This window comes from Octopus bimaculoides, chromosome 3 (assembly GCF_001194135.2).
Source record: "Octopus bimaculoides isolate UCB-OBI-ISO-001 chromosome 3, ASM119413v2, whole genome shotgun sequence".
In the NCBI taxonomy this organism is placed as follows: domain Eukaryota; kingdom Metazoa; phylum Mollusca; class Cephalopoda; order Octopoda; family Octopodidae; genus Octopus; species Octopus bimaculoides.
The window spans coordinates 87108477-87129272 of record NC_068983.1 but is presented as its reverse complement, the minus strand read 5'-3'; the positions used below and the strand labels follow the sequence as shown (position 1 = coordinate 87129272).

The 20796-nt window shown below is 33.3% G+C and overlaps 1 protein-coding gene across 1 annotated transcript in view; it reads right to left on the bottom strand.

Moving 5' to 3' along the window:
• LOC106869135 (uncharacterized) overlaps positions 1-20796 on the bottom strand; it is a 70862-nt gene that overhangs the window by 30250 nt on the left and 19816 nt on the right. Inside the window, exons 9-17 of the mRNA XM_014914710.2 lie at positions 19773-19911; positions 17976-18218; positions 15229-15504; positions 13493-13778; positions 11956-12130; positions 6732-9340; positions 3800-4007; positions 2957-3117; positions 1059-1183 (exon numbers count right to left, since the gene is read on the bottom strand). Of these exons, the coding sequence (XP_014770196.1) occupies positions 1059-1183; positions 2957-3117; positions 3800-4007; positions 6732-9340; positions 11956-12130; positions 13493-13778; positions 15229-15504; positions 17976-18218; positions 19773-19911 (4222 nt within the window). The remainder of the gene's footprint in view (positions 1-1058; positions 1184-2956; positions 3118-3799; positions 4008-6731; positions 9341-11955; positions 12131-13492; positions 13779-15228; positions 15505-17975; positions 18219-19772; positions 19912-20796) is intronic.

Sequence of the window (20796 nt, the reverse complement as noted above, 5' to 3'; positions counted from 1 at the left end):
CCCTAATTAGTTGGGCTATGACCCTCTCTGTAACTTTCATAACCTGATCTAACAGCTTGATGCCTCTGTAATTATTTGTATCTAAAGCGTCCCCTTTACCTTTGTAGCAGTTGACTATGATGCTGCTACACCAGTCATAGGGTATGACTCCTTCGTGTATCACCTGGTTCGTAATACGGGTGACTAGGCTATAGCCAACACTGCCAGATATTTTGAGCATCTCTGCAGTGATTCCTGATGGGCCGGGGGCTTTCCCGGTCTTCATACTCTTAATTGCTTTATCTACCCTGGTGCTATCAACTCGGATAGCTGGTCCCTCTATTGGGTCGACATAAGGCAGGCTCTCTTTCTCCCATTCATTCTCTTTATTAAGCAATCTATCGTAGTGGCATCTCCAGTTTACTCAACATGTAAATTACTATGATGGTGTCATAAAAGAGAGGGTAGATGCTAATTCTAGGAGGTTCAAATAGTTATTAATTAATAGAAAGGTCATAAAATTTTCTTATAAAAGTAAAATGGCTGACAAAGTCAATAACATATTACACTACCAGATTATGAGGCTTGAGTTCACATTATTTTATGTTTCTGAACAATGCAGTCTATGTGTTTCAGTTTATTTAACTGTGGATAATAACAGGTTATTTGTGAAATGTTATCTGTAACAATCTAACTCCCTCTTAATTATGGAACAAAACACAAAGCTAAGAATTGCCTTTATTTGATTCTGTCAAAGAACATGAAACAATTACTCTTTTACTCTTTTACTTGTTTCAGTCATTTGACTGTGGCCATGCTGGAGCACCGCCTTTAGTCAAGCAAATCGACCCAAGGACTTATTCTTTGTAAGCCTAGTACTTATTCTATCGGTCTCTATTGCCGAACCGTTAAGTTACGGGGACGTAAACACACCAGCATCGGTTGTCAAGCAATGTTGGGAGGACAAACACAAATACACACACACATATATACGACAGGCTTCTTTCAGTTTCCATCTACCAAATCCAAATAGATAACTTTTTAGTAATCAAAGTGATTATTATTTATAAACAACTGACCTGCGTAGTGCCATAACCTGACAGAGAAATTACTGTTGGAACAGAGCTGTTTCGATAGCGGGTAACAATAAGATATGGGACATCATGATGTGGATGAATCACAGACACTTGACAAACTGTTAGATCTAACAAAAAAGAAACAAAAATGAGATACAGAATGAAGGAAATAAAATCTTAGAAAACAATTCTACAAAGTATTATATGTTCTTTCTTGGAGAAAAAACATATTGCTGAACACTTACCACTATTATATTACATTACAATATTATTCAATATTTTTTTAAGTCATCCCTGTACCATAAAGATACATGAAAATATGCTGCCTACAGCATTGGGCACTCAAGTGAACAAGACAACTAACAGTTACTCTGAATAAATAATGACTGTTATAGAGTAGAGTGAATGAATAAACAAGATATGGATTCTGCAAGTCACATCACAGGCAACCTGTCTAGGAGGATAATGATTCTAAATAAGAACTAGGAATAAGTGGTGTAGTTTTCTCAAGCTAACAAAACGATAACAAACCACAATTGATGAGACACCATTATTGTGCTGGAGGAGATCCATCCAACCCATGCAAGCATGGGAAAATGGACATAAACAGATGATATTTTATGGAGTCAGTTATCACAGAAATGTCAGTTTGCATTGACAGAATTAAGTGTCAGGTGGTGTGAACTTTTGATAACAGCATGGAGGGAGGACTAGATTATATCATCTTCAAAGGTTTGAGTATGATTTGTGGTGACTGACACAAGGAATTTAATAAGCAAGAGAAAGACAGCTCAAAGAGATAAAACATTCTTAGGAAACATCAAACAGAAAAATGACATCATACCACAAGCAGATATGGTATGGTGTGGCTGGAGAAGCAGCATTGGATTCAAGTTTATTAATTCTGACAGAAACTAAGTTTGGTCAAGTCATAAAAGTCAAAGACCTTTCTGACTTGACCAAAGTTACCAAACCATATAAAAAAAAATTTCATTTATTTTTCCACTGAATACTCAGTGCCAAGTTTCTGCTTATTTTCTATATTGACATTGCATTGAAATATTGTTATTTCTCTTCAATTTTATCACATTCATTCTCTTAGTATTATTTTACTTATATAAATTTTTTGATCAGTTCAAATATGTTTGGAACATATTTGACTCGTAAAATGACCATTTTCATTGCAGTTTGTTGAGAAAATTCTCACTTTAGGTAACAGGTGTTAAAACATAGATAGTTATTTTAGGGTGCCCTCTGTTGACCAATGAAAGCATTTCAAACTATTTGGCTATCACCAGCTTTAGGTACCAAGAAAGACAATCCTGAAAGGACTTTGGAAGTCATAGCTTCCCTCTAAAAAATCAGTAGAAACTATTTACTGACTTTGTGCAACACCATCAAGCTAGAACAAAATATGCAGTAAGGCGCATGAAAGAAGTATGTGAATTGAACAAACTTTTAGATCATCAGTTCAATTACATTTGGGACATATTTAATCTGTAAAAATCCCATTTTCACAGCAGTTTGCCATGGAGAAGAGAAATAGCCTTGCTCAAGATGTAGAAAAGGAATATGCTGTACTGTCCTGGTTTGATCAAATCCTATTAAACTGTCCAACCCATACCAGCATAGAACATGGATGTTAAATGATGGTCACAACTTAGTGTTTGCTATATTATATTTTTAGCCTTTGACGGTCTTCAGTTAATTCTGCAATTAGAATTTTGGAACATGTTCATAAGACTAAATGTAATTACAAGTGTTTCAGAGAAGATCTTAAATGCTGATGAATTTTCTTGTGCAGAGGAGTTTGTTTTCCTGGAGACAATAGTTTCAAAGATTACACAAACCACAACAAACATTATATATACACCAACGTAAGTAAACAAACATTTACAAACCTGGATGGATAGCTTCAATTAAAGATGGGATAATATCCTTTTTCTGCCCAAACTTCAATGCTGTTTTAGCCTTTCGTAAATTATCTACAAGTGTGTTTTGGTCAGAGGGATCAGATTGTTTCTTTACATCTCCACTGCTGTTTGGATCTTTCAACAATCTCCTAAATATTAAAAATATCATTTTGACAAGAAATAAAGTAACTTATTAATATCTTACAAATAATATTTATTTATGCCATGTGTATTTCCTTGAGATTTGATATTACTTAATAAAACATTCAACACCAAAATACAGGCACATTCTCTATGTCATTTGAATACTATAAGCTGAATAACTGAGTGAGTCACAATAGTTTCCTAACTTAAACAAAAAGAAAACCAATGGCTTAAATATTATCATATTCATAAGTATGAGTAACCATCCACATGACAAAATAGATGAAGCTCATTCTGAAAAATATGAAGAATAAGTTCAGTTTATTTTCATCAGTTTTAATGAACAGAAGCTGAAAGCTTTTTTTTTCTTATTTTGTCAACCATGCATACATAAACAGTGTTACACAGTTGTTATTAAAGAATTGTGAATAGCATTTAGTATTTTGATATGTTAATCTCTACTAGTGAAGAATATTAATCTTATATCTATGACATAAGTTAGCTTTTTGAGAAATTATGAGTTTTCTAATCAAACTAGTAATGATCTATATTCTGTAAAAAATAAAAGATAGTTCCTCCAACTTTTACAATACGGTATTGCTTTATTTTCTATCCCATGAAGGATATTTCTCATGCTTTAAAGTCTATTAATCTGTTTCTTTACACAGCCTGGAGCTTGGTACTTACCTAATTTTTCTGTTTAAATGAATAGCTAAGTTGTGACGAAGTGTCACTGCTTGGCTTTCATTCAGATAGAAAGCTGCCATTGTGGGATTTTCTGGAAGATACTTAACAGCCAAACTTTTGCATATACAGCTATGTAATGAACATAGAGGAAAGTGAGATGTCTGCATGTAAGCATTTTCCAATATATTCTTCTGTAAATATTCAGAGTCTAGAAAGTAAAATATAACAATCATAAAAAAATATATTAAATATTTTATCATTAATTAGAAAAAGACAAAAGGTAAAGATGAAGGGTAAAAAAATTTTATTTTTTAAAAATATTTGTAACTTGACAAAACAGTATATTTTCAAGTCACCATACTGTATCTTAGTTTATTTATGGAAGTCATAACTTTAAAAAATTTAATCTAAATATCAAATCTTAAGAATTTCTGTTTGCCTCATATTTCACTTATGCTTCATTATCAATCTGATAGTTATTCTTTAATCAAATCATTACATCTTACAACTATAAACCAAGGGTGCATTTATATGGTCATTCAACAATCAAAAATCAAAAATGGAAATTGTAATTGTGGCCGATGCCAGGGCTGCCTGACTGGCTCTTGTGCTGGTGGCATGCAATAAGCACCATTCATGCATGGGTCGTTACCAGTGCTGCCTGACTGGCTCCCCGTGCCAGTGGCACATAAAAAGCACCATCTGAACATGCACCATCCAAAGTAGCAGTCAAGTATCTTTCAAATCACATCTCACCATCTGTCTTAGAAAAAGGACATGTTTAATAATATGGTGTTGGGTTTGCTGTACATAAGAAAAAGACAGGATGGTCACAGCTGGAACGTTTTTGATCAGAGATCTGCTCAGTCAAGGCTCACCTAGTGATAAATAGCAAGCATCTTCCTACTAGTGCATTTACTTCTGTAGCATTCACTGACTATTGCATTAATCAGTCTCTAATAAAAATAACAATGGGGGTGTTTGATTTACAGTTGTTTTGATCCTTACCAACTTTAACACAGGAGGGTTTAAGGAGACTCCTCCAAGTTTAAGGAGACAATTTATTTAGTAACAGTTTGTGTGTGTGTGCGTGTCATATATGAAATAAATAATTTTGTGCATGCCCCTCTATAGTGTGGGACAACTACAAAAGTTCTTACAAATGTTAGGCCTCCTCCATACTCTGATGGTCTTTCTTGGTAATCTGAGATACATAACCTAATTACAACAAATCCCAAAGACTAATCTTCTCTTTAGGGCCAATTCTGATCAAAATTCAAGATCCACACAATGCAGAACTAATTAGCAAAGACTCACTCATATACGAATTACAATCCCTGGCCCACAGTTGCCTGTCTCCTTGGTATTTGCTCTTTGGAACTAAAAAGTTACATATTACTTTTCAAACTCACTCAACACGCCCAACTTTCCTACTCACACCACTTCTATTATATCACATCCCCATCCCTATACCCTTACAAGCAATTCTGTACAACTCATAGCCCCAGAATGCCAACCTTTAGACTTTGCACTCCATCCACATTTTTCTTATTTCTTTACTGCCTACAAGGGGCTACACACAGGGGACAAACAAAGGGATTAAGTCGATTATATCGACCCCAGTGCGTAACTGGTACTTATTTAATTGACCCCGAAAGGATGAAAGGCAAAGTCAACCTCAGCGGAATTTGAACTCAGAACATAGTGGCAGACAAAATACTGCTAAGCATTTCGCCCGGCATGCTAACGTTTCTGCCAGCTCGCCTTTTTCTATTAAACAAAGTTACAGATGCATGAGCTAAACGTAATTTTTATTAACTTTTCACAAAAGAACAAAACAAAATTTAAAGATGAGAAGAATCAATTGATGTTTTATGTGAATCTTTACAACATAGAAAAAAACACAAAGAAAACAATTTTCACAACTTTTACATGATATTTTTAAAAAGATACATTTTTTTAAGAATAACTAACTGTAAATATAGATGACTAAGAAAAGTTTTGGAGCAAGCATTTTACATTTGAATGTCCATACTAAAGACAACCATTCATTAAAGTACATTTTACTCATTATTTTTAATGACTCCATCAAAGGAGGAAGAACAATGATCAAGAATGTTTTCAGAGCCTCTAAGACTAGTTGGATGGAGAAAATTAACTGTCAAATTGGAGGCTTAGCTTAAATGCTTACAACTGAGTCAGTTTCTCTAGAGACAACTAAGGGCCAGTTGGTGGTGCTAAACCTATTGACCAATTAAGTTTGCCTTCCAAGAACAGGATCAGTTCCTCCAACAACCTTCTGCAGAGTTTCTATCTTCAAAATTTCATCCACAAGGCTTTGATCAATCTGAGATCATATAAGAGGACACCAGTCCAAGTTACCATCTGGTAAGATTGAACCTGAAACCATGAGGTTGTGAAATAAATATTTTTACTAGACAACCAAAAAACTGATCACTCAAAATTGAAATATATTTTATTACCTCACCCTGACCTTAGATATTGTCCCTATTAGTACACAAGTATTACCAATTGATTATAACCTAAACTATATTTTAAACAAACTAGCATAAATTTTAACTTTTCTTATACAATAAATTTTTTATACTATTTGGTAACAATAAAATATTGGAAATAGCAGTTTTTGAGTATTTAGCTTCATTGACTTTGTCTTTCAACCCTCTGGGATTCATAAAATAAGCAACAACCATATGCTGGTTAAATTCTGTCAACTGAACTCTTCCACTACAAATTTGGAGGCTTGTGTGCATGTTAGAAATCAATATTTGATACTAATATGATAATAAACAAGAGATATTTCACTTGAAGTACTGCCAAATTTATATATTTTTCAAGATTTTTTAAGAATAGAAATTACAAGTCTAAATAAGGAATGTGAAAAAGAATAAAAGAAAACAATAAATAAACTTACTTGGCTTTTCAGAATCAGAAAGCATTTTATATTTTCTAGATAACTTCTCTCTATTCAAAGTAGGTTTCCTTTTACATTCAAAAGAACTGTCACTATCTTCTGCAGCTCGTACTAATTCAGATGAACTTACAGACAGATTACCAAAAGATGTAGCACCTAACAAACTAGGATCATCATCATCGGTATCTACAGCATTCTTCCAAGCAGGATGGTAAAGTGAGTCGATATCAGAAGAAAAGGAAGTGTTATGTTGTTCAAACGAAGGCGATGGTGGTGATTGCCAAATATTGTCACATTTGACAACTGAGAGACGCTCTGGAGACATAGAAAATATTTTATCAATTGATATATTTGTCCCTTCACTACGGCGGTGTTCTCTTGCAATGACATTTGAAGCCTCAGCCAACCTTGACTGCCACCCAACAGCTTTCTTTGGGGGTCGGCCTCTCCTTTTGATCACTTTCTTTTCACCAGATTCACTATCACTCTTCTCATCAAAGTTATAGATATTGTTTTCAAATTCTTCTTTACTTTTTAGATTTTCTATGATTGGATTACTCTTACACTTGGCTGTGGTCTTGGTGATTTTCACATTATTTTCCACTTTGTATAATGGCTTTATTATTTTTGATGGAATTTTAGACTTCTGACTGGAAGTCTTTTTAACTTTACATTCTTCCTTATTTTGGGATTCAGAAGAAATTTTAGATTTAACACTTTGATCATCTAGCAGTTTTTTAGGTCTTGATTTCAGAGTCTTGTGAAACTTTTTAAGTGGAGAATCCTGTTTACTTGTTGGCTCAGAATCTTGACAGGATTCAAAGTCACAGTGTGATTCAGGTAACAGTTCAGAATTAATAATTTGATTGGAAACTGCAGACTTAGGTCTTGCAGAAGATTTTGTCTGTCGACTACTTCTTTTGTTTACTTTTATAGTTGAAACTTCTAAAGGTAGAGATTTGGGAGCTTCTAACTTCTGTGGTACTTTACTATCATAAAGAGGTTGTGTTTTAACTTTAGGCTGTCTTTTCTTGTCTCTCAATTTGGAAGGTATTTGGTCTTTTTCAAGAGACTCATTCTCTGGGAGAGGAAGTAAATCACACACACTTGAAGCAGGTATTGTTTGTATACATCTAGCAAGAAAATTATCTGTTTCACATTTAGATGAACATTTGGTCTTTGTTGGACAAACTTTTGGAATATTTTTGTTGGTCTTTAATTTCTTACTTAGCACAACCCTTTCACACAAATCATTATCCACATCAAGAGCAACTGATTTTTCACCAGTTTCACTCTCAGAAATGACATCATCATCATATACACTGGGTAAATGTTCAGCTGTAATGTCTTTAAATATCTCTGAAGCAGACAATTTTGTCTTTCGATCCATACAATCTTTAAACTTTTCCTGAGCACTTTGCCATTTGTAGGAGTCAACTGATATACATGTTTCCTTGTTCAAAACAGTGGTTGGATATTCTCCATTTTGATTATCATTTTTGGATTGTGATTTCATTCTTTCTTTACTTGATTTACACACTGACTTTTTAGCATTTCTTCTGGTTTTATTATCTGCTTTGTCAATAATTGATAATGTTTCCATGTCTTGTACACATTTATCAATATTAGTCTTTATTGTTCCGGAAGACACAGTTTCAGATTGTAGTGACATATTTGATAATTTCAAAGTCATTACATCTAAATTTGGATCAGGTGAAATAATTTCCTCAATATCTGAAAAATCAGAAATGTACCTCAGAGCATTTGACAAACATACAGTCAAACCAGTATGAAGATAAAGAACTTCGGGATTACTAAAATCTAAATGATTGCTCTGAAATAACAGTAATCCCTTTTTTGCATACTCATAGCAAAGCTGAAATTGACTACAATTTTCTGCCAGATGGCATCTCATAAGATAGGATCTACTTAGAGTAAACAAACAATTGTTTATATATAAGCTATTTTCAGGAGTAACTTTAAAATTTTCAGAACACATCTGATTTAGAAGACAGCTAAGTGATTTTCCTTGAAGCAAACCTTCAAGGTTAGTTTTGATATGTTTACATGATTTTAAATATTGATCTTCAGCAATTGTCAAAATGTTTTCAGTTAGAATATCATTGCCAGTAAGTTGTTCAAGTTCAGCTTGAGTGACTAAATACTTCAAAAACAGGTCCTGTGAAACCACATCAGAACAACAATGACAACCACATTTAAGCTTATGGTCTTCATTATCAAGGACAGGAATATCAACAGAGAACTGAGAGCTTACATTAGTAGTGTCAGTAACTTTTAAAGGTGTTGATTCATAAATACAAGTATTATCCTTTCTCATAATAGTCTCTTCATCACTTAACTCACCTGACCACCGGAATTTAGTAGTCAACTGATCATCCATTTTGAACATTTCTGGAGTAGAAACATTAATACTATGTGGTGACGTATTTCCTATAAGATTCTTCATATTTTCTTGATTAATTTTTCTGCTGACCACATTTTCTTGAGTTAGAAGAATGTTCTTGGCCTCTTTCATAGCTTTTGCAGCACTTTCTATCTTATTAGAAAGTAAGTTGATACGAGCCAACAGTATCTGAAATGTTGCATTCCTGCAAAGGAAAAGTAATAACTGAAATTAATTTAATTTTACAGCTCCAAAAAAATCCATTGAATGAATGTATTGATGAAATTACCAAGAATTTAAATTTCAACATCTAAATGTCTGGGTTTTTTTTAGTAGTGGTCTATTAGGTGCTAGTATCGTATGCGGTCTACCACGGTGTCAAACAGGGTTATCTACCTTACCTTTCAGATATTTCAGAGATCATTTTTTTCAGAATCATAGTTTTAGCATCTAACCATGATTACTCAATGGCTTGAGTGTGTGCTCCAGTCACTGGATTAACACAATGTCGTTGATGGTTCACTGTCAGATGGTGATAACCTATAGCATTTGAATTATTATAAGCAGGCCACTCATCTGAATGAATTGGTGAACCTTTTACACATTTTCTTTCAATAATTGGGACCAGACTGTTCCCATCATGCCGTTCCACACAATAGTATCGACAGTCTGAGCCTTGTTTAAGACCAAAAAACCATGGCCGATCAATTCTACGTCCATGGTTCCTGTTGTTTCGTTGTTCTGCATCACTCTCTTCAGACAGAGGAGTATTGTCGCCATTCAGCATTCTTCCTCAATTGTATTTTCGTCGACCAGCAAATCTTGCTTCGTCGATCTGAATGGGGTTATCGTTTGTTTCAACCATCCTCCCTCGTCGTACATGATAAATTATGGCTCCACACACCTCGCAGCACATATTGTACCAGTTAGTTACTGTATTTTTAGATTTTCCTGTTAGAGTCACTGCTGTGGTCATGGGTATATCCATGATAAAGAAAAATATTAGTTCTAAAATTTAACTCAGGCTCGGCTTGCAGTTTAATTTGTTGTTAATGTCCGTATAATGGAAAAATTGGTTCCCTTTACAAACTGAACATTTAAGGTAGATAACCCTGGCTATACTGTTTGACAACGTGGTAGACCACATACTATACTAGCACCGTCTATTGTATACCAATAACAACAGATGACATCACACAATAAAAGACAAGCTACATGACACAAAATAATACCAGCTGAAAAAAGAATGGTAGATCTACCGAACCCAATTCAGCAATTGGAAAAATAGAAGCAGTGGCGGGTGGTGGTGGCTGTGGCAGTAGCTATGTAGGAAGACGTTTGCTTCCCAACTATCCCGTTTTAGTTTCAGTCCCACTGCATGGCACTTTGAGCAAGTGTCTTCTATTATAGCCCCTAACTGGTCAAAACCTTGTAAATGGATTTGGTAGATGGAAACTGAAAAAACACATCATATATATAAATATGTATGTATGTGTCTGTGTTACTGTCTCTTTGTCTTGACATCTCATGATTGTTGTAAACAAGTGTCACCATTAAGCAAGCGGTGTCATTTGTTCCCAATCTTCTGTGAAAACAGGAAGGGTATGTGAATGTAGACAGTTGGCTTTAAAAAATTCCACCCAGCCCATGCAAGCCTGGATAAGTGGATGTTAAAATAATGATAATTCCATTATAATAGTACTATCGCAGTTATAGGGGTAGCAGTCTTTCATAGGAGGGTGGGGGGCTCACTTTTTCCTTGTACAGTATCAATGGCTGTTAAGGACTAAAGTATTCTCTAGCCCTTGATGATAAGGATCTTGTGCTTTCACCAAAAAGAGATCTTCAGTGAGGCCGAGGCCCAGTAATTGCAGTGACTGTGAGGGTTTTAAGTGCTGCTCTGTTTAAGAGGAGTGTGATATGGTGACGTTTTCTTGCTACAAATAGTGTTCGAGTTTTTCGGGGTTTTTTTGTTTTGTTTTTTTTTGCAGTTAAAAGGGATAAGGTTGGCATAGCTTCACTGAAGGAATCTCTCAAAATCTCTGTTACAGGCAGGAAAAGTTAGGGAAGAATAAAGAGTTGTATCGTCTGCATAAAGTAGGCATTACTGGAAGTAGTAGCAAGTAGATCATTGATGTACAGAAGGAAGAGAGTTATGGACAAAACCAGAGGGAACACCAGAGTTGTTTGAGAGTGGTGCAGAAAGAACTCCAGCAACACATGCCATGATGATGAACATAAGAAGCTACCAATCTAAGAGATGAGAAATAGATAAGTAAGAAGTTTTGATAGGAGATTTTCCGGCCACAGATATGGTCAATAGCTTTGCTGTATCTAAAACAACAACAGTACAATGAATTCAAAACTTCTCTAAAGCAAAAACCTACAGGTGAGTGACATAAAAGAGTAGATCTGGAAATGTGAAAGCCAATGATCACTGAGGAGAAAGAGAGATTCAAGGTATTGAAGAATGCCATTGTTAGGTTATGATTACGATGAGGTTGATGATCATGATGAGAATTATAAGGAATATGAGGATTATGAAGAAGAGAAATATTATAATGATGATGATCTGATCATGATGAGGATAATTATTATGACCATGACAACTATTTTAAAATTTAAGTCATCTATTAATTGTTAAAATGACTGAAAACTGAACCTGTTATTGCAGAAACAGAATAACCTTTCCTTTCTAAAAGTACAATAAAATAGCTGCATCAAGATTTCAGTTCATAATCTGTGTTAATAGACAAACACCTTAAGCTAAAATCTCAGTTAATCATTGATTTTATTTCAAAAGAAAAGAAGAAAACTTACCATCTTGGTAATGCCAGAATATAAGACAGTTTTATTCCTTCTTTGATGAAACACTTAGCTTCTCTCTCATCACCAACATAACAGTAAATTAGACTTAAATGAAGAAGAGATTCCAACAGATTTGAAACAAGTTCCCACTTTTCAAGGGCATCAAAGCTTCCAGCCCAACTACAGCCTGAAATACAATTTAAAATAGCTTTAGCTGTTAAAATGTTGCAAGGAACAAGAGTATAAAATTTTGTAAAATATAACAAAACCTCTAATTTAACATTGTAAAGAAGTGGAGGAGGATGATAAAAATAGTACACTAAATAAAATGCTGGTTGCAAATATATGATGTTAGTAAAAAATAAATCACATTCACCCTTGTGATTCTTTAGAGAGATTTTGGCAGAAATAAAGAACACTTAATTACACAGGTTTTAATTGTTCTTCATTAGTTTGGTGTTTAATCTCGACTGGAATGATGATTACCTGGACAATTTTACTTAACAAAATGTTTAAATTATTTTAAAATTGGAAGATGATCAAAATTAAATTGTTGAAAAGAATTGAAATAATGTGCACCACTTCAGTATATCCATACAAAAATAAATTAGGTGCTATTTACTGTATTTGATGACCTATAAGGTGCACCATTTTTACCCAAAAATGGCCTAAAAAATCCTCCTGCGTCCAATGCACTCAATGTAGGTTCAAAACTCGCAAATGTTGGCCAAAATTATACATCAGAGATCACGTAGATGTAGCCTAGTAGCCTAGCCTACGGTATGTTTATATCGAATGTAGATGCAATAAATTGCTTATAATTTCCAGTAATAACAAAATTATACAGGTAAGTGGAGGAATTAAAACATTATTTTAGAGATAATTTATTTTACAAAAGTATAGCCTATGCTAGGGTGCGTCCTATGCACTCGTGCGTATTGTAGACCATCAAATACAGTACTTGCTTAAAGGTAGATAGTCCAAATTATTTAACAAAACATTTTTATTTTATCCCCACCTCTACTGGCCTTTTTAGTAAGATATTTCAATATAGGGACACAGCCTAACCCCATTCAATGTTATATACTAGACAAACCACAAGTTATATAAAAAAATTTTTTTTAAATGAAATCAACTCTATGCAAAACAAAAATAAAAAATTCAATAGAAACATACTGACACACACATTCGTACAAAGCAATATAACAGCTTTCAATATATTAATGGCTATAATAGAGAAAAATATAATCAAATATTGACATGTAAGGTAAATTCATTTGTTTTCATTCATTAACTTATTGGTTAATATGAAATCAAATAATTCTTCTGTTAAGGAAACGAAAAATGAGTGGGGTATACTTTAAACATAGTATTACTTGTTGTTTATCAACTATTATCAGGTTCTACAACCAACTGTAGTAATTGGGAAATTTATCTGCATTTATGAAAGTTGATAATTGCCAAAACTGATGAACATAAAAAACAAAAAAAATTTTAATAATTCCAAAACAAACATTAGGAAGTACAAATACAATCTAGTATCACATACCTATATCAGCAAATGGAGTACAGGTATATGAATCAAAGTTATTTGGTTTATTAAGGTACTGCACTATAGTTGAATACATTCTCACAGATTCATAAGCAAATTCTAGTGGTGACTCATCATAGGAATAGCTGTTATCAGAGCAATCACTATTTGTAGCAGGAACAAGTTTCAGCTTTGACGAAAGACGTTTAGAAAATCCTAGAATGGCACAAGCAAGTTTGGTTTTGTTTGTTTGGAAGATTTCATGAGATGCAACCTTTTGATTTAGTTCAATACCCTTGGTAAACTGAAAGCACAAGACATTTTAGAATGCTATTCAGAATGCGATAATGTTTATATATATATTAGGGTGTTCAGTAAGTAATTGTGTTTTACCAGAAAGGATATAAAAACGAATGTAAACTACATTTATCTAAATAGTTTTAATCAAGAATGTAATCACCATCATTTTCAATGACTACAGCCCAACAGGAAAATAACTTTTTTATGCCATGTTCATAGAAACCCATTTCTTTTTCTGAAGAAAAAATTCAAAAGACAGTTTTCAACCTCCCCTCTGTTTCTGAATGTTTTGCCTCTTATAAAATGTTCTAGTGATTGGAACAGAAGGAAATCTATAGGTGCTAAGTCAAGTGAGTATGGAGGATGTGGAAGAACTTCCCATCCTAGCGATTTTATACTTTCTTGAGTTTGTTTTGAAGAGTGTGGTCATGATTATCATGCTGGAGAATAAACTTTTCTATTTACTGAAGCTGGTCTCTTCCAACGTAATTTTTTATTTACACAATCAAGTTGTTGGCAATAGATATCTGCATTGATGGTCCTTCCATGTTCCAGTAGCTCATAATGGACGTGATGCAAAACCCATTTTTTGCTACCTGTATCAGTGCACTGCAGAAATGACAGGTTGTTATTCCTGATTAGAAGATTGCTGCAGATGGTGGAATGTTGTGTTCAGTTCTCAAGTGTAAGCTCATGTGGAACCCAAATTCCCTCTTTGCATGTTTTCCCAACTTGCTTGAGATGTTTGTGGATAGTTGGAGATGACACATTAAATTTTTACACCAAATCTCTGGTGCTTTAACGTGGATCCAATACAATAGTCTCATTCAAAAGGTTGTCTTCCGGAGTGAGGCTTGTCAGATATGTCACAAGTGACATCATTAAACCTTTTAAACCACAGCTGACATGTATGAGCTTTCACTGCATCTGGATAAACTTCAGAAATGCTTTTCATTGCTTCTGTAGCGGTACTTTTCTTTCAAAACTCATACAGTAAGCAATGGCAAATATGTTGGTTCATAAAATTCTTATCCTCCATAGCGTTAATTACCAAAATAAATATGAATGACACACTGCCAGATAGAAGAGATGATATACTATTTCTAGACAATTCCCACCCATTCAACCTTGACTCTGATGTGGTTGGTTCATTCATATTTCATAGTGGGGAAAAAATATAATTACTTTCCAAACACCCTAATACATAAATAAAAGCATAAATTTATAATGTATGCTAATGTTAATGTATGCTAACATTAATAAATTATATGAACAAATATCAACATTTAGAAAATCTAATTTACCATAATCCAGTATTTTTGCGAACATGCAACAATATTTTTTATCAAGAATTCTGCAAATAAGAGCAAGCAAGCTTTAAAGAAGATTGATTCTAATATATAGTAATACAACTTTGGAAAAGACAAGAATAAAAATATGAAAATTATCCATACCTGCTTTTGTTTCAAAAATAATTCTACATGAGTAAGCATCTTTAAAAGTGAACTCATAGTTTCAGAATCCTCACTGTTGATATTAGCAGTTGTACTGGCATCTGATGCAGAATCAGACATAGCATTTAATATAGACCATGCTTCTTCCACAGCACCAAAAGAAGAAAGAGTACTACAAAAATGCAAGATGATTTTATGGCGCAGTTCAACAGATACATTAGCTGATAAATTAACTACTTGCAGAGCAACTGTCAATATACGAAGTGAATGCAGGGGCTAGAAATAAGAAAAGAAAAGATGTAGGTTGAAAATATGCTGGTTGTGTTTTTTAAATCAATCAATTTTTTTTAATAATAAAAAAAAATGCAGAAACGATGTTTATTATTTTAGATAATTATTATAGCACTGACATTTGGGCATTTTGTTTCAGAAAGATTATAGAGAGACAAGTAAGATTGACTCAATTAAGGCAAGCTTAAAAGGTTACTGTACAGCAGGGACATAAAAGACTACATGTAGTCCCCCAGAATAAAGTTCTTTGAATGCAGGAGTGGCACATAATACAATATTTACATGTATACAATAGAAGAAATTAAATACCAAACACTAGTCAAAATTATAAGTTACCATTATATATGAGTGTAAAAAGTAAAAAAAAACATAAGGATAAATTATGCCATTGATTTGAAATGCAAGATGTAGGAGAAATATCACATTAGGAGAAGTATGCACTGCACTCAAGTGAATATTATAGTGTTTTAACAAAAGCAAATTATTTTACTCATCTCAGTTGTAAAATGGATAGTAATTTTGTAACAGAATGAGTAGTGCCATATAAAGTATCTAGTTACAAATCTAGCATCAATAACACAGATTTGGGTATGTGAATTCAAGAATTATAGGAGAACAGGTGTAAAATGAGATGACAAACACATTTACAAAACAGCTGATCTGTTTCAATACAAGGAATAGCAAAGCAAGATTAAACTGATAACTTTAAGGAAAAAACAAATATAGTCTCAAAATCCAGAGTACATCTTCTATCTAATGATTTTCAGGCTTACATGGATGATATGGATGATAGAGAACTACAAAAACTTTACCAGACATGCCTAAGCATTTATTTTAATAAATACACTTCTCAACACTACAAACATTCAACTAACAAACGAAAGAGGAAACATTAGTTGAAAAATCTTTTTAATGTTTGTAAATAAGAAAAGAAAAGATGCTTAACTATTCAATGACTAAATCATTTTCTAAGATACAGATTAACCCAATAGACTATATATATATATATCAAAGTTAGTTTACACATCATCATCTCTTTCTCTATACTTTCATGCATTCAATGGGTTATTTTCCAGCAGAGCATTTCATATACATCCTTCATCTACAAGTCTGTACAGTCCTCTCATATCCAACTTTTCTCTTTCACATAAACACATGTATGTGTATATGTGGGAGAAGGAGAGACAGAAGTTGAATATATATATCTATCATACTCCTCTTCCAGCCACTCTACTTTCTCTCACCATCCTCCACTATCCCCTCTGTACCACTTATACTCCCTCTTCCTGTTCCCTGTAGGGAGACCCCAATACATCTCCAACACCATCCATTTCTCTCTCTCTCTCTCCCACCTTCCTTATCCTATTGGGGTAATCAAGTGTCTCCTCAATAGTAAGACAACTATACTGCCCTATTATACACTAACCTCCCACCTGGCACACACAGTTTCTTCCCTCAGTTTCACTCCCTTTCTCAGCTAAATGGCCTGTTGTTTTAAAAGCTGCTTGGCGATCCCACTGGTACTGGTGCCACATAAAAAGTACCTATGCTGGTGTCATGCAAAAAGCATTTGTGCTGATGTCACATAAAAAGCACCCAGCACACACACACAACAAAGTGGCATTAGGAAGGACATCCAGACATAGAAACCATGCCAAAACAGACAATCGGAGCCTGATGCAGCTCTGCGGCTTCTCATCTGCCAAACTACCCATCCAATACCAGCATGGAAGACTGATGTTAAATGAGGATGATGGTGTGTATAGATAAATATAGTAGTCAATCAAATTCCAACATATCTGATTTTTACATTTTATTTTTGTATTTTTTACAATTTTACAATAATACAAGTACTTTCATGCTTATGCAATGACAGTTTTAACAGACAGTTGTCCTTCACAACTGATAAGTTGTCATGAAGCACAACTGTCTGTTAATAACTGTTACTGCATAAACCTGAAGATTACAAAAAGCATGAAAGTACTCATATTATTGTAATATGTAATATTGTAAAATTGTAAAAAATACAAAAATATGAAAATCAAACTTTGTTGGAATTTGATTGACTAAAATATACACACACACACACACACACACACACACACAATGTGTGTGAGTGCATGTGCACGTGTGTGTGTGTGTGTGTATATATATATATATATATATATATATATATATACATGCTTTCAGAGCAAATGGTTTTTTTTATTATAGCGCCATGATTTACAATCCTGTAAATAATAATAATGGTACTTTTATATAAACTTAAAGCTTCTGGCGATCACCATGCAATGACTAAGGAAAATAGTATAATAAAGGGGCATATAAGCCCTCGACAGAAAAAAGAAGGCTTTCCTATCCACATGGGAGTCAAACCCACACCCCTTTGTTAACACGACCAAGTGTGTTACTTTAATATACATACATACATACGTATGTATGTATGTAGACCTTACCTTGAGAGTTAAGGTGTAAATAGAATTGGCAAGAAGAAGAGTTTGTAGAATTTGTGTAATTTGTATAGCTGGCATGTCATCAAATGTCTTCTTATCACCAAATAATTTCTCAAATATTTCCAAAAATAATTCCAGTTTCTCCATTAGATCAAATTCCCTCTTTAGACTAAGCTGAAATTGATTCTCTTCTGAAACCTTGTCCACTTCAATATTTTCATCATCAGATTTGAAACCTTTAGCACACTGAAAGTAAAAAAAAATTAATTCAGGTTAATATAAACTCTTTGAAGAATAGAAATAAAGAAAATTTAAAATTCATAATTACAAGCATTTAATAGCAGCAGTAAGAAAAAGAAGAATATCCAGTTATCTCACAATATCCTTACTTAAAGGATCACATTGATCACAGAAGAATATCTCACAATATCCTTACTTAAATCTTTTACAATAAAAGAAATTGAGTATAAATAACATTTTAAAAACTCATACAAAACTGAAATATCTTATTTATCAATAAAACTCAACTACTCTAATGTTTATCTTTACAAACAACAAAAGAAAAATTATATACACAACCAACTAACATAAATGATGAAAGTGGAAAGAGCATATACAAGATGTAATCAAACCTCAACTTAGTGACGAGGTTTGATCTAAGAATACTAGGCCTCACAAAAGAGATGATGAGGGGTCTTTACAAGTAAAATGGTGCTGAGTAAAATGAACCCATCCTACTGATGCCAGCTTGGAAAAACAGATGTAAAATTAAGACAATGATGACCAATCTTTTAATAAGACACAATTCAACATGCAATTTAAGAAAACAAGTGCAGGGTCTAATCAATTATGCTCTCTCTAGTACTTGACTGATAGTTATTTGTTATCATTTAGCCCCAGGTCAGTCCTGATCCAGCACACCTATAAGCAAAGAATTAGCAATCATGATAATCCCATTTCTTCTAAGAGATCCAATACGTCATGTCCCTATTTAAGATGGTAGGGTATAACTTGAAGGGTAAGTTAGTTACTATATCTAACATATTGAGAAAATAAACAGATGATCCTTTGTTTGCTCAGCTAGTAGTTATTTTATTGACACTGGAATATAAAAGGTAAAGTGGATCTAAGCAAGATTTAAATTCAGAACATAAAGTGTAGTAATTAGATACTACAAGGCATTTTGTCCATCTCTACTATTACTGCCATCCACATCTTGTTATAATTTCCAGTAAAGGCACAAAACCAACAGTTTTGAGGGTAGGGTGTTAATTGGCACTTTAATGATTCTACCAATCTACTTGTAATAATTATAACAATTATTTCTAACACAGGCACAAGGCCAGAAATTAAATACGGTGGTGATAGATGATTAAATTGATCTCAGAACATAACTCATACATACAAAGTCAACTTTGGTGAGATTTGAACTCAGATCATAAAAGCTGGAATAAATACTGTAAAGCATATTATCCACTGCTCTAACAACTTTGTCAATCATCCAATGCCTTATTAATAATAATAATAATATTAATGGATAATAATTTCTACACAGAAAGAGTTTAGCTTAAACATTTCATATAAGAGTGTGACTCATTCATAAAATAATTCTTAATTAAAAGAAAAAGAAGAATTGTAACTCCTTATGTATGTTCAGTAAGTATTTGAGTAATTATTCTTTGATTACAAAATATAAAATTAAAATAACTGACATTAAATATTTTAAAAATGACTAAAAAGATTAAAAAAACTAATAGTTTTTTTTTGTTAACTGAATAAAAAATTGAATGCGACAATAACCTTTTGGCAGAAGTCTTCATGTTCAAATATATAAAGTAAAAGATTAGCTTGACCAAACAGAATTTTCTCCTTTGAGGAAGCAGATGGAAACAGTGGCGTCATCAATTCAATAGCTTCAAGAAGGTAATCTTTACCGCATCTGAGTAAAGGAAAAAACATAGCAATAGTGGGTATGGGTATCAAATTTCAATTTATGACTCGTGATCACATTGATCACAGAATGTGTACAAAATACATGAACCACTTGAGTATGTTTATGAGTTTTAAAGTGCACAAAACCTTCATATTTCACCCCAACTTAACTTTTGTTTCTATCAGAGGACAAACAAAACAATACATTTCTCTTGTCTTATAACAACATCTTATACATAGTTTATAATCTAATCTGTAACACAATCCATTTTGTACATGACAACATTAACACTTAATTTTTCAAACAACACAATTCCACATAAGGGTACATCAGTCAGCCAGTCCTGAAATGCACAATATCACAAGAATCATACAATTTTGAAAGTAATGAGGAACTCACTAATCTAAAAGACTCTAACCTCATCTTCTAACATTCATTTCTGTAATAGAATCATAATGGGATTGGGTCAACTTTTGACTTACAAAATTTTCAATAGGATGTTAAGAGGAGTTAATAGTCCTACTATTAATTCCACTTTGCTTTGAATTAACCCTTTCATTACTATATTTCTTTTGTTCCAATTAATTTTGAAAATAATGAAGAATTTAATAATTAATTCAGTCATTATTAAGCTGGTGCTTGGAACAGGAATTGACACGAAACTTTGAGAGAAAGTTTTAACTTAGATCAATTTAAAACAGAAAGTTTGTATCATAGAACCAAGTGCAGTCTCATACAAGTTGGTATCAAAAGGGTTAAAGCTAAATTTATGAGAGTACATGATCAGCAATTAGACTATTTGGGATTTCAAGTCTCTGTAGACTCAAATCAAGCATATTTTTAATTGGGAGGGAAGGTAGTGCTCATGGCCCTTCAGAGTCTCTGAACTAG